General features: G+C 40.9%; 1 protein-coding gene across 1 annotated transcript; it reads right to left on the bottom strand.

Annotated features, from left to right (window-relative positions):
• Nucleotides 1-7910: 7910 nt before the first annotated feature.
• On the bottom strand, nucleotides 7911-8699 carry LOC149072497 (uncharacterized). Its single transcript, XM_089247212.1, has one exon. It carries the CDS (start codon nucleotides 8697-8699, stop codon nucleotides 7911-7913), a length of 789 nt encoding a protein of 262 aa, XP_089103338.1.
• Between the last annotated feature and the right edge of the window lie 5006 nt (nucleotides 8700-13705).

The raw sequence follows: 13705 nt of genomic DNA, 5'->3' as shown, positions 1-13705 counted from the left end.
TGGACGATGTTTTCCCGGTGAGAAATGTCGACCTACTTGTTCGAAAGGGGGTCTACCCATATGAATATATCAACACCTTCGCCCGGTTCGATGAAACGGCTTTGCCACCCCGCAAAGAATTTTCCAGTGTATTGACCGGTGAAGAGCTCAGCGTAGAGGACTACACTCATGCTCAGCTCGTGTGGGAAACTTTTAACATAAAAGATTTAGGGGAGTACCACGACCTATGATACCATATTACTCGCCGATGTGTTCGAAAACTTCAGAGATCTGAGTTTACGATACTATAAAATTGACCCCGCCCACGTGTATACATCCCCGGGATTAGCATGGCTCGCATCGCTGAGGATGACCGGTGTGAATTTGGAGCTCTTGACGGATTACGATATGTACCTGATGTTTGAGGAAGGTATCAGAGGTGGCGTTTCAACCGTCACGCACCGTGTTGCAGAGGCCAACAGCCGCTATTCCTCCAACTACGATCCCGGTGAACCAACTCGTGAAATTGTTTACTGGGATGCGAACAATTTGTATGGATACGCGATGTGCCAGTATCTACCAGTGTCAGGATTCCGGTGGCTCTCCAAAGATGAAATTGATGGAATCAACTTTCGAAATATCCCCGGTGATTCACCGAAAGGTTATGTATTGGAGGTGGATTTGTTGTACCCCAGTGAATTGCATGATCATCATTCTGAGTATCCTCTCGCACCCGAAAACATCGAGATAACGCCAGAAATGTTTTCACCGCACATGTGGAGTGCATGGAGAAAAATGAACCCTGTGACTAAACCGGTGAAATCAAAGAAACTTGTCCCCAATCTCTACGATAAACAAAATTATATCATTCACTACAGAAACCTTCAACAATATCTGGATCTGGGCATGAAGCTAACCAACATCAAACGAGTGATTGAGTTCGATCAAAGTCCATGGCTCGAACCGTACATAATGTTCAACACCCGGTGCCGTCAAGCAGCGAGAAATGATTTCGAAAAATCATTTTTTAAATTAATGAACAACTCTGTTTTTGGCAGAACCATGGAGAACATGCGGAAACATGTGAACGTAAAGATTGTGAACGGCGAGAAAATAGCTAAGAAACTCATCGCCTCACCAGCTTTCGAAGCCTTCAGAATATTCAATCCAGATCTTGTTGCCGTAAAGATGAAGAAGATGACCCTGAAACTGGTACGTCCGATGTACGTGGGCTTTACGATACTAGATAACAGTAAGACCCTGATGTATCACTTTCATTACCGGTGGGTGAAGGAACGTTTCGGTACCAAAGCCAAGCTATTGTTCACCGACACTGATTCGTTGGCATATCTGATCGAAACCGATGATCTGAATCGTCATATCCTCCAGAATATGGACGAGTTTGACACTTCAAATTTCCCGGTGAACCACCCCCTGTACAGTGTACAGAACAAAGCCGTCCTGGGCAAAATGAAAGACGAATCCCCAAATGCCCCGATACTTTCATTTGTGGGTCTAAGATCGAAAATGTATAGTATACTGACAACGGAAGAAGAGAAAAGAACTGCAAAGGGGGTGTGCAGAGCCGTCAATAAAAAACAGCTGCGGCATCATATGTATCGGTCTTCCATAGATGACCTCGTGAGGTATCGGCATGACATGGTAAAAATTTCGCACCGAAACCATCAGCTTTTCACCACATCCACGAGAAAAATTAGTCTTTGCCCTTTGGACAATAAGAGATATATCCTCGATGACGGTATCTCCACGTTGGCATATGGACATTGGCGAATCAACGACTCTCCCCCTCTCACTTAACTCCCGGTGTTTTTTTTTTTTTTTTACGAAGCAGGTAGAAGACCCATATACCAGTGATGATTACCAGTGAAAATTCCCGGTGCGGTGGTTTTATGGAGGGGATCCATTTTCCACCTTTAAAAAAAAATGGGATGATCTGAAGAGGCTGCGTCCGGACTGTATTCCATCCATCTTTTAATGCCGATGGTTGGGGTCTGTCCACGCTCAGGTCGGTAGCAGACGTGGCGGTCTGGCTAATCGCCTCATGTCCTTTTCAGGGCAAAACACGGTAGGTTCAAAAAAAGAATAAAACTTTTTTTTTTTCCACATAACTCAATATTTTATTTATATATATTTTAATAAACATACCTTCTCTTTCAGACAATTTTTTAACGGGGGGGAAAAGGAAGTTCGTCACCCACTCGCGAAAAAAGAAGTCCGTCGCCAGCCGAAGGGGTGGAGGGAGGGGAGAGACGAGAACAGTGGGGGAGGGGGTAAACCACTTCCGGAACACAGGTGCGCCCCCGGATGCGCCCCTTGCGCCCCTGTTCTCATTCTCTCAATTCTATACTACTGATATCTAATATAACCTGGTTTCAAGGAAACAGTTATTTTCCGGATATTATGCTGAGGTGAGCTCGGAAAGAAAAGTCATCACGTCTCCGCCGGGACTCGAACCCAGGCCCTCTTGCATACCGGGCAAGCATGCTACCATCTACACCACTGGAGACACATGAATCTGCCTTCCTAATTTCACGCACTGTGTCGTGAGGCGCTGAAGTAGAGGCATTAGTAGCCTCTCTTAACTTCAGGAAAGCGTGCGTGAAATTAGGAAGGCAGATTCATGTGTCTCCAGTGGTGTAGATGGTAGCATGCTTGCCCGGTATGCAAGAGGGCCTGGGTTCGAGTCCCGGCGGAGACGTGATGACTTTTCTTTCCGAGCTCACCTCAGCATAATATCCGGAAAATAACTGTTTCCTTGATATCTCTGGCTGAGAAAAAAGCCATCTAAATCTCTCTATAACCTGGTTTGTATGGGAAGGCGAATTTCCTTAATCACTAAGGACCAGTACAAAAAAAAACACCGCAACTCTTTTCTCTTTCTAGATTTTATTCCTAGTGTTCAACGGTAGCATCGCAATGGCGAGACACATTGTTGAGATATGCGAAATGAAGGATGCCGTCCAAAAATGCTCACACGCGTTATCCAAGGCACAGCATGCGCACTTGCCCGCAACTAGTTGTGCAGTGACCAAATGGTGTCAATATACAAGTGGCATAGGAAAAAAAAACCAAAAGCACTTTAACAAATAAGAATTTCGTTGTTTCTAAGTACTAACTGAGATATTTGAATTCGAAAATGGGAGGAAAATTGGGGGGGAAAAAAAACAAAAACTAATGGACAACGCTTCTTTTCCAACTTCTGAATTCTTTTCTGAATCTTTGCGAATATTGCACTTAGAAACGTTGGCATCAGAAACACCAATCAATGGTGCCAGGGCATTTCTTCATATTCGAATGTATGCACCATACATTCGAATTAAATTTATCAGTGTTTTTCATGGATGTGTAGATGCGGGCCGGAGGTTGAGCTCCCCTCCTCCCTTATACGGCAGTCATTATGGATCGGAATAGGACACGAATACGGGACAGAAAAGTAAAACATAAAGTGGAAATAGGAGGGGGCAAAATTTATGCCTTCAAACTCCCCTCGATGCTGACGTAATACTTGAATGACCCTACGGTTTGATTGTCATAGTGGCTAAAGCGTGTTAAAGACGTATTATCAATACGCTTTGATAGTGGCTCTAATGCATTGGAGACCTAAGCCTGTATATGAGGCTCAGATTCGTTCACTTAAATTGATGACGACACTGTTCGACTAAATTGTTTTAAATTCTAATTCATAATACAAAATGTCTTGTTAATAAAGTGACGTTTTATCAAACTAATTTTAGTTTTGAGTAATTGTTAATTTGATGGCAAATTACAATGTCTTCGGTTTTTTAATTGAAATTTGAAAAATCGGTCTTTTAAATCCCATTTAGTTACTATACTATACGCTCCAACAGATGGCGCTCTACAAACTTGAAATAGTCTTTCCACAGCGAAAGAATTTTGCGCAAAATAGCGCACAGTAGATTATTTGCGGGTACCACGGCACGATTCCGTGTCTCACGGGACCCGCGGCCCATTTACAGATCATCGATATCACATGATTAAGTTTACTAATACATGTATATTTGCCTCTCCCAACTCTTCGAAAGTAATTTCTGGCAACGGCCCTGGATTATGGAGCTGGGTAAAAAAGCATTCAAGTTAATATTGTTGAAAGATGAATACTTTGTAATTCAGCCAGAACTACCCGAAGAAGTCCCTGGTCCTATCCCGGGAAGGTAGTCCGGAAAACCGACTTTATTTGTAAAAAATATTTACACTATAAATTTGAAGGGAAATCGATCCAATACATATATAGAAAGGGTCTCTCATGAGATTTAATTAAATCCGAACTAAACCATTAGATTAGGCCAACGGGTATAATCTATATATATAAAATTGATTTTCTGTGTGTGTGTATGTATGTTCTCTATACAAATCTACAATTTTAGATCGATCGTCGCCAAATTTTGCATATATACTGCTGAAATCTAATGCTAGGTGGTGACGGTAGTGCAATTGCATCTGACTCCATATGAATGAGACGTAGTTGTAGATACATTATCTTTAATTATGATGCTATATAGAAGATATTATTTACATGGTACATATATTAAGAGAGAGAAAGACGACGTTGGTGCATCTCGTGTGAGAGCTGGAGCTGAACTGATGTTCTCACACACATGGCCCTTCGGACCCTCCGAAGAGGCATCCGGTCACGTGATCATCTCGTGTTTCAGTACAGAATGTACTGAGATTCTTTCACGTGACCAGAGCGTGCTTGTTAAGAGAGAGCCAATGTACAAAGTAAAGTAATAATAATAATAATACATATAAGAATATATATTGAGGCTCTACAGTACCCCCTCCCCAGTGTCAATGTTGGACACGATAAAAATCCGTGAACCGGACTCGACGTCCAGATCGTGTGGTCACTGGTGGTTTCGATTTCGTGGTCGAGTTCTCTGACGTAGAGTCGTTAGTTTGCGTTTTCGCCACCAGCGGCGTTGTATCTTCCGAGAGGGAGAATGCTGGTTTTAAGCGGTCGATGGAAACCGAAACTGTTTTGCCATTGATGTCAAGTTTGAACACTTTTTCATTTTTGTTAATGACAAGAAAGGGACCATCATACGGTCTCTGGAGGGGTCGACGGACACTATCACGACGTAGTAATACGCGAGTAGCATTCATCAGTTCTGGATACACAAATGTAGCACGTTTTCCATGATGTTTTGTTGGCGTTGGACGGAGCTGCTGCATGTGGCCCCGTAACTTATTTACGTAGTCACAAGGGTCAATGTTGACATTCGTTGAGTCGAAAAATTGGCCGGGAAGACGCAAGGGTGCACCAAACACGAGTTCGGCTGGCGTACACTGCAGGTCGGCTTTTAGAGCGGCTCGGTAGCCCAGAAGTATAGTTGGTAATACTTCGGTCCAACGTTCGGTGTTATGGCATTTAATGGCCGTTTTTAGTGGTCGATGAAATTCCTCAATCAAACCATTCGCTTGAGGATGGAAAGCGGTAGTTCTAGCTCGTTCGGTGCCTAGAAGTTGTAGGAGAGAGCGGAAAAGGTGGGACTCAAATTGTCGACCTTGATCAGTTGTTACAACTGATGGAGCACCATAACGGGATACCCAACAGTTATAAAAGGCTTCCGCTACAGTTGGAGCTGTGATGTCTTTTATCGGTTGTGCTTCTGGCCAGCGGGAAAAACGATCGATCATGGTCAAACAGTAAGAATAACCATTTGATGGAGTTAATGGACCCACTATGTCCAGATGAATATGGTCAAATCTTGCAGATGGCATAGGAAATTCTTTCAAAGGAGATTTGACATGTCTGTGAATTTTACTTTTTTGACAAGCCATGCAAGTTTTTGCCCATTTTGTTATTTCCTTATTGATACCAGGCCAAACAAAGCGAGAACGGATTTGGTGGATCGTTCTTCTGATGCCTGGGTGCGCTAAGTTATGAACGTGATCAAACACCGTTTTCCTATACTGCACAGGAATGTAAGGACGCGCACTTCCAGTGGAGATATCACAAATTAAATCTATGTCAGATTCGGGAAGTTTAATTTTTTTCAATTGTAAGCCACAATTTGAATCACCCATCAATTTTGATAATTCATCATCTGTTGCTTGAGCTTCAGCGATTTCATTGTAATTAATTGGGCTTGGCATTGAAATAGCACATATGCGGGACATTATATCGGCTGCTATGTTTTCTGAGCCAGGAATATGACAAATATCACTCGTGAATTGGGAAATGAAATCCAAATGTCTGGTTTGGCGAGGCGAGCATTTGTCATGCTTCTGCCGAAAAGCATAGACCAAAGGTTTTTGATCTGTAAATAGAGTGAACTGACGTGCTTCGAGCATGTGTCGAAAATATTTGATAGAAGAATATGCAGCCAATAGTTCTCTGTCATATGCGCTATAGCGTGTTTCCGCAGGAGTGAGTCTGCGAGAGAAAAATCCTAGCGGTTGCAAAGAATTGTCCACTACCTGGTGTAATGCACTACCAATTGAAAAATCAGATGCATCAATATGAAGTGCAAGCTTTGCAGATGTGGAAGGATGAGCTAATAGAGTGACACTAGCTAGTTGCTCTTTGCATTGATTGAATGCTGCGAGTGCAGAATCGGTCCATTCAATTTTACGATTATCTTTTTTACGGCGGGAGCCCTTTAGAAAATCGTGTAAGAGTATTTGTGACTCAGCAGCATGTTTTATGAACCTTCTATAGAAATTTATGAGACCAAGAAATTTTCTCAACTCAGAAATTGTGTCAGGTCTCTTGAAATCTAATATTACTTGCACTTTGCTAGGTAATGGTTTAATGCCAAGAGGAGTGATTAAATGACCTAAAAATTCCAAATTATCTACACCTAATACACATTTAGAAATATTAAGTTTCAAGCCATACTTGTGTAAACGCTCAAATATTTGCCTCAGGTGATTTTCGTGCTCTTCAACAGATGATGAATATACGAGGATATCATCTAAATATGCATAACAGAAAGATAAACCTCTTAACACCTCGTGCATGAAACGCATAAATGTTTGAGGTGCATTTACTAAACCAAAACAAAGCCTAGTATATTCGAACAGACCCCATGGTGTTGTCACCGCTGTTTTAGGAATATCAGGTTCAAAAATAGGGATCTGATGGTACGCTTTGAAAATATCTAATTTTGAAAAAATTGACTTACCATGAAGTGCATTGCTGAAATCACTTAGGTATGGGATGGGATAGGAATCGAATTCTGTGACAGAATTTAATTTTCGATAATCTCCCACTGGTCGTATAGATGTTTCCGACTTCGGAACAATATGCAGTGGTGAAGACCATGAACTTTTTGAAGGACGAATTATTCCTTGTTGTAACAAAAAATCGAATTCAGTCTTCACCTTCTCAAAGTGTTGAGGGTGAAGCCGTCTCGGTCGAGAACATATTGGAGGACCTTTAGTCACTATGTGGTGAACTGTGTCGTGCGATGCAGGTTCGCCTATTAAGCACGGATTTGTGATGTCTGGGAATTCAGAAAGAATTTTCTCGTACTGAGATGGGCCCACTGTGGAAATTGAGACATGAGCCGTTTGATGCACTGATCCCAGGGAATGAAGTGATGTGCTAGAGCTAATGAGACGACGCTTTTTCAAATCTACCATGAGATTGAAATTGCGCAGAAAATCTGCTCCGATGATAGGGCACGAAACCTTGGCGACGACGAATGTCCATGGAAAATTTTGTCGCAAACCCAGATCGAGAACAATATTTTTGGTACCGTAGGCCGGTATTGACGTCTGGTTTGCTGCGTAGAGACGAAATGTAGAGCAGGGAGTTGTGGAAGCAATCGCTGACGGCGGAACGACACTAATTTCACTGCCCGTGTCAACGAGATATTTTATTCCCGTTTTACGATCATGGATGAACAACCTGCTGGTCTCTGAGCTCATGTTCGCCATGCCAGCTATGACGGAGCTCCTTCGTTTTTTGGTGCGCTGAAGTTGCACGGTGTAGTACAGCGCCGAGCATTTTTACCGAAGCGATGATGGTAGTAGCACATTCCGGAGGAATTTTTCCTGTTTCTGGAACTGGAACGCCTGTTGAAGAAGTTGTTTCGTCCGCGATGTGGTGAACGTCCACGTTGTTGAGAGGAAAGTTCATTCAATTTTTTGGTGAGCATTGCGATTTGTGCACGCAAGTCATCTTGATCCGGCGGTGGAGAAACAGCACAAACGGATGCATTTTGGCTTATTTCCGCGATTTTGTCAGCCAGTTCCGCGAGTTTATCCAGTCCATCACTCGATATTGAGAGGACAGTTTGGATTTGAGTGGGAAGGCGTTGCAGCCACAATGTCTTTAAGAAATCATCGGTTAGTCGAGATCCGGAGAGTTGGCGCATTTTTCGTAGCAGCTGTGATGGTTTATCATCTCCGAGTTGAATTTCTGTGAGCAACTTCTTGATTTTAGCAGATTCAGTTTCGGCAAACTCCTGTATCAGCCGGTCCGAAAGAGCCTGGAATTTCCCGGTCTCAGGGGGATTGACGACAATATCGGCAACCGCATGTAGTGTTTCTGAGTCGATATTAGCGACGAGAGCGGCGAATTTGGTATCATCACTTGTAATGCGGCTGAGGAGGAAAGCTTGCTCGCATTGCTTCACCCAGAGAGAAACGTTTGTCTTCCAAAATGGGGGAAGGCGGAGAGCGACACTGGAAACTTGGGGAACGGTATTGTCCCCTTCTGCTGCGATCATCCTGTTGCTTGAGAGAGAAGAGAGCCAAGAGGTCAAGCGGAAGTGACCTTACGAGGGAGGATGCTCCGTGGTCCACTGTTGCTGGGAGAAAAATCCTCTGCTGCTGCTCTCACCGTAATGGCGTCTTTTGAAGAATATTCAGAAGGCATCATTATTTGCGTTTAAACGTCTGCGGTCACCAATGCTGAAATCTAATGCTAGGTGGTGACGGTAGTGCAATTGCATCTGACTCCATATGAATGAGACGTAGTTGTAGATACATTATCTTTAATTATGATGCTATATAGAAGATATTATTTACATGGTACATATATTAAGAGAGAGAAAGACGACGTTGGTGCATCTCGTGTGAGAGCTGGAGCTGAACTGATGTTCTCACACACATGGCCCTTCGGACCCTCCGAAGAGGCATCCGGTCACGTGATCATCTCGTGTTTCAGTACAGAATGTACTGAGATTCTTTCACGTGACCAGAGCGTGCTTGTTAAGAGAGAGCCAATGTACAAAGTAAAGTAATAATAATAATAATACATATAAGAATATATATTGAGGCTCTACAATACCAAATGGGACCCGACTTGAACGATAGGCTACTTTAAAATTTCGTCAGCCCAGGACAAATGCCCCAAATGGGCAAAAAACTGTCCAGCAACAATGGTTTTTGGGCCTCAACAATCACTTTCCGAACGTTTAATTTGGTTACCGTGGTTCCCTAGCAATGCGTTTCAGACGTGTATATGCCTTTACAACGGTTTGTCACTTCTTTAATCCTGTTAGTATATGTATAATAGTTTATGCCTTTTATAATGGTTTGCCACATTTTCAATATACTCTCAGTAATGAGGCTTTTTGAATAGACGTCATAATCATCATCAGCATCGCTTTGAGAGTCAGGAAAAGGGTGATCCTCATAGAAATCAGTGCTAAAATTGTCGATTTTACTGTAGAAATGCGGAAATTAGTGGGATTTTCCGCCCCATCAATAATTTTAAAAATTGTATTGAATTCTCGATTTTTGAAATATTCAGTTCGCTTAGAGATATACGAAGCCCAGGAGATTAAATATGAAGTAATTAGCCAAACCTATACTTTTGAGTTGGATATTCGAGCAATATCATTGATTTCATTTATATCTTCTCAAGTATGAAAATTAATGTCTCCATATTGTCTCTTTTGATATTTATTTGCATAAATTCATGTTGGTTTTGGATATTTTAAAATTAGTTATGAGCCCGTGAAAAGTGCATCGAAAAAATTCCACAGCTTTAACTAAGGATTTTTGGAAGCTGGAACAGACAGATGGATAACTTGAAGTTCAGGGGGGAGGGATCGAAATACCTAGCGCCCCTTAAAAAAAGAAAAATATATATTCATTTCTACGTTTCTGTGTAAATCTATATTTGTTTATTTCGCGCAGGTCGTCATATTGGTTAACTTGGACAAGGTTTGTATGTCCCTCAAGAAAAAGAGAGGGAGATATCACGTGATCCAAAAAAGCCTCATTGGAAGCCTCATTGCCCTACCCGGGCAGCGCCGGGTATTATGGCTAGTAGAACATATTTTACATTTCCCAGCGCCTTTCTTGGGCCAGGAAAACATACATACATCCAAAAATCACTGATTGTCATATTTAGGATATGAATAGTGGCCTGTGGGTTCCGACTGAAATTAACAAACAGTGCATACCCATGAGTCATTTCTTAGCCATCCTGGACTAGTAGTGCGATTTTCGCCATGGTTGTATATTTTTAAACTGCTTAGTTTAATATTACCTATATTTGGTTATTAATCTAGGGGGAAAAGAAAGCTTAAGCAGGCAGGAGGGTAAATAGAAAGCAGTCACTCAACAGGGCAGTGACAGAATGTCGCTTCATCAGCCTGTTAGGTCGTAATTAAGTTATAATTAATGGTATTCTTTTAATATTAATCATTCATCATAATGCATATAGCCTATTACCTACTCATTCTTATACTTAGCGTCAACTATATATATTAATAAATGCGATTATACATTGCAGTTAATCATTATTTCATTAAATATATATTATCTACAAAATTTGATATTTTGCAATTGGTCTAATTATTTACATTATATATAGTTGCTTATGTACATTTTTCACAATACTGGTACACCTCCGGTCTTTTCGTAACCAAAAAAATTTTTGGGTCTGGGAAAAAGCTGATATCTGATCTTTTGGGTAAGTAGATATTTCCCTAAGATGTTGGTATTCTGACTCTTCAAGAGTTTGGAAGAGATTATTAGCCAGCTTTTGAGCAAAGGCGTGTATGGTGGGCATTCCTATATCGTTTCTTATACTTCTGTTCCGGATGGACCAATTGGCTCCCAGCATAGCTTATTGTTTTGATATTGTTCTAATTTAACCATGTGTTGATTTCTCGAGTAGAGCCACACTGGTGCAGCATATGAAAGTATGGATCTGATAGCCATTTTGTTTACATTTAATTTGTTCTTGATAGTCAATATTGATCTGATTGCAAGTATGCGTTTCAAAGTGTGTTTTGGTAAGTCTACTCTTTGTATTACATAATTGCTTTGTTGCACAAATTTCAGTCGTTTGTCAATTATTATTCCCAAGTATTTAGTACTTATAACAGGTTCAATGAATTTCCCCTCAACTACTATTCCGGCATCTGGGGGTAGATTTAATTTTCCTGTGATCGACATAAATACTGTCTTGTCTACATTAAGTTCAACTCTGCTGTTTTAGCACCATGTTTCGACTTGATCAATTAATTCTTAGAAAACCACAGAAGGAATTAAGTAATTAACATCTGTACAAATTATCATTGAATCGTCGGCGTACAGAGCAGTAATATCCTTAATAGCCATTGGAAAATCATTCATGTGATAATTGTGGAGGCAAGGTCCTAAAACACTGCCCTGCACTATAGATAGATAGGACCGCTCACAGCCCCGGACTGATGCAAAGCACCGTTACCTCATAAGAGGCGCCGTGCACTATAGATGACCTAATTGTTGTGATAGATGACCTATAATAGTTGTAGATATTGTGTCATTGATTTTTACATAAAAAGTTCTTGCTGATAAATAATGACGTATAATTTTAATTATGCTAAAGGGTAGGGCCATTCTAATCATTTTATAGAGCAACCCCTCATGCCACACTTTATCACATGGCTTACTTAAATCCAACAGTGCACGCCGTTGCCATTGCTAGTTGGTGCCGAGCAATGAGCTCTCGTTTTCTTCGTCTTGGTTTCTCTACTTAGGTAGAGATATTGATCAGCCAATGGCAAAATGGTTGTTTTTAAGCAACCATCGGTGATTTGTTTTTTAAATTATATATAACCCTTTATACATAAAATATTCTCACTACTACAAAACAATATCAATATACTGATTTACATTGTCAACAGTTTTCAGGGGTTATAACATCATCTACGGAAGAAACGCTCAGACCCATATCACTAGTGAGCATCTTTTGGTGAACATTGGCAATGAAATCAGAATTTTGATCAAAGAAAACGATCCTGATGAATCTAGAATTGTCATATTTGGAGAAATATTCATAATTCTTTAGTCCCAAAAGTTTTATAAATAAAAGAATAATATTGTTTTTAGCTGAATTGTGACTGTTTTCATTAAAAAATTTATCAGTCTATGATATCAGGCTCCCGTCAAGAAAGCAAGCATCCCCATTCACTAGAAGCAATTAGAAGTAGAGAGTGCTAATTAAATTTAATCAAACAACCTAAATTGACAAGATTTGTTCACAAGTTTGAATAATTAGTTCATTCAAAAAAAAACTATTTTACTGCTGTAAATTGGGTTTATTTTTCTTATCCTCTAGAAGCCCCATCCCTATCTTACTCATGTAAAATTCAACTCATTCCAAGCGATTTCGTCTCGTAAAGCGAGAGACGCCTGTATATGCAAATGAATACCATTCGTGTTACAGCGTCACCTATCGACGGTTTTATTATTTTTTTATTTGACTAATCACAAGCACATCATTTTAATAATCTGTTAAGTGGGGAACTTTATTTCTCACTGACCCTGTACTCCAAAATATGTACAAACGAAAGGCATGTCTAGTGCGATACCTGATAATTCTTCTTCTTTCCTTCTTCGTTCCTTCTACTAGCAAATTCGCAGATGATGTGAAGCTAATGGGGGTAATCGGAAATGAAAGCGATAGGGAGTTGCTCCAGACCAACTTAAACAAGATTGCAGCATGGGCAAATGAATGGAGCATGACGTTTAGCGTAGATAAGTGCATGGTCGCTCATTTTGGTTCGAACAACCCACGGTTCTCTTACGAGTTGAATGGTGTCACTATCCCGGATGCAACTAGAGTCACCGATTTGGGAATTCTCATTGACGAGCGACTTAAGTTTTCTGAACATTGTTCAGCGGTTGTCAAAAAAGCGAATAGAATGCTTGGTCTCATTTTCAAAAAGGTCTCTTCGCGTTCTCCTAAAGTCATTCTTCCGCTTTTTCGAGGCTTAGTTCGTCCTGGACTGGACTATGCTGTAAGGTTTTGGAGACCATACCTACAGAGGGACATAGACTTGGTTGAAGGGGTGCAGAGAAGAGCTACGCGTGTCCTTATTGGCACACAGGGCTTGAGTTATGAAGAAAGACTTCATTTTTTGAACATGTTCACATTAGATGAACGCAGGTGTCGAGGAGATATGATCGAAGTGTTCAAAATTTTCAATGGGATGGATAGGATGGACCATGAACTTTTAGTACACCGCCAATCAACTGCTTTTACAAGGGGACACCAGTATCGATTGGTGAGGGACAATGCAAGGTTATGGTGTCGCAGGGAATTTTTCTCCAATAGGGTTGTTAATAAATGGAATACCTTACCCCCGGAGGTAGTAAATTGTAACACAATTGACACGTTTAAAAAGAAATACGATAAACATGTTGGGGTAAATCGAGAAGCTATCCATTCTTAGAATAAGACAACCATAAGTATTCTTTATGGGCATGGTATGATATTTTATCATGTGTA

This window comes from Pholcus phalangioides, unplaced genomic scaffold (genome assembly GCF_987345545.1).
Source record: "Pholcus phalangioides strain wild (caught in Gottingen) unplaced genomic scaffold, Ppha-v1.0 ptg000017l_1, whole genome shotgun sequence".
Lineage (NCBI taxonomy): Eukaryota > Metazoa > Arthropoda > Arachnida > Araneae > Pholcidae > Pholcus > Pholcus phalangioides.
The sequence above is the reverse complement of the archived record's forward strand: the minus strand, read 5'-3'. Positions and strand labels throughout refer to the sequence as shown.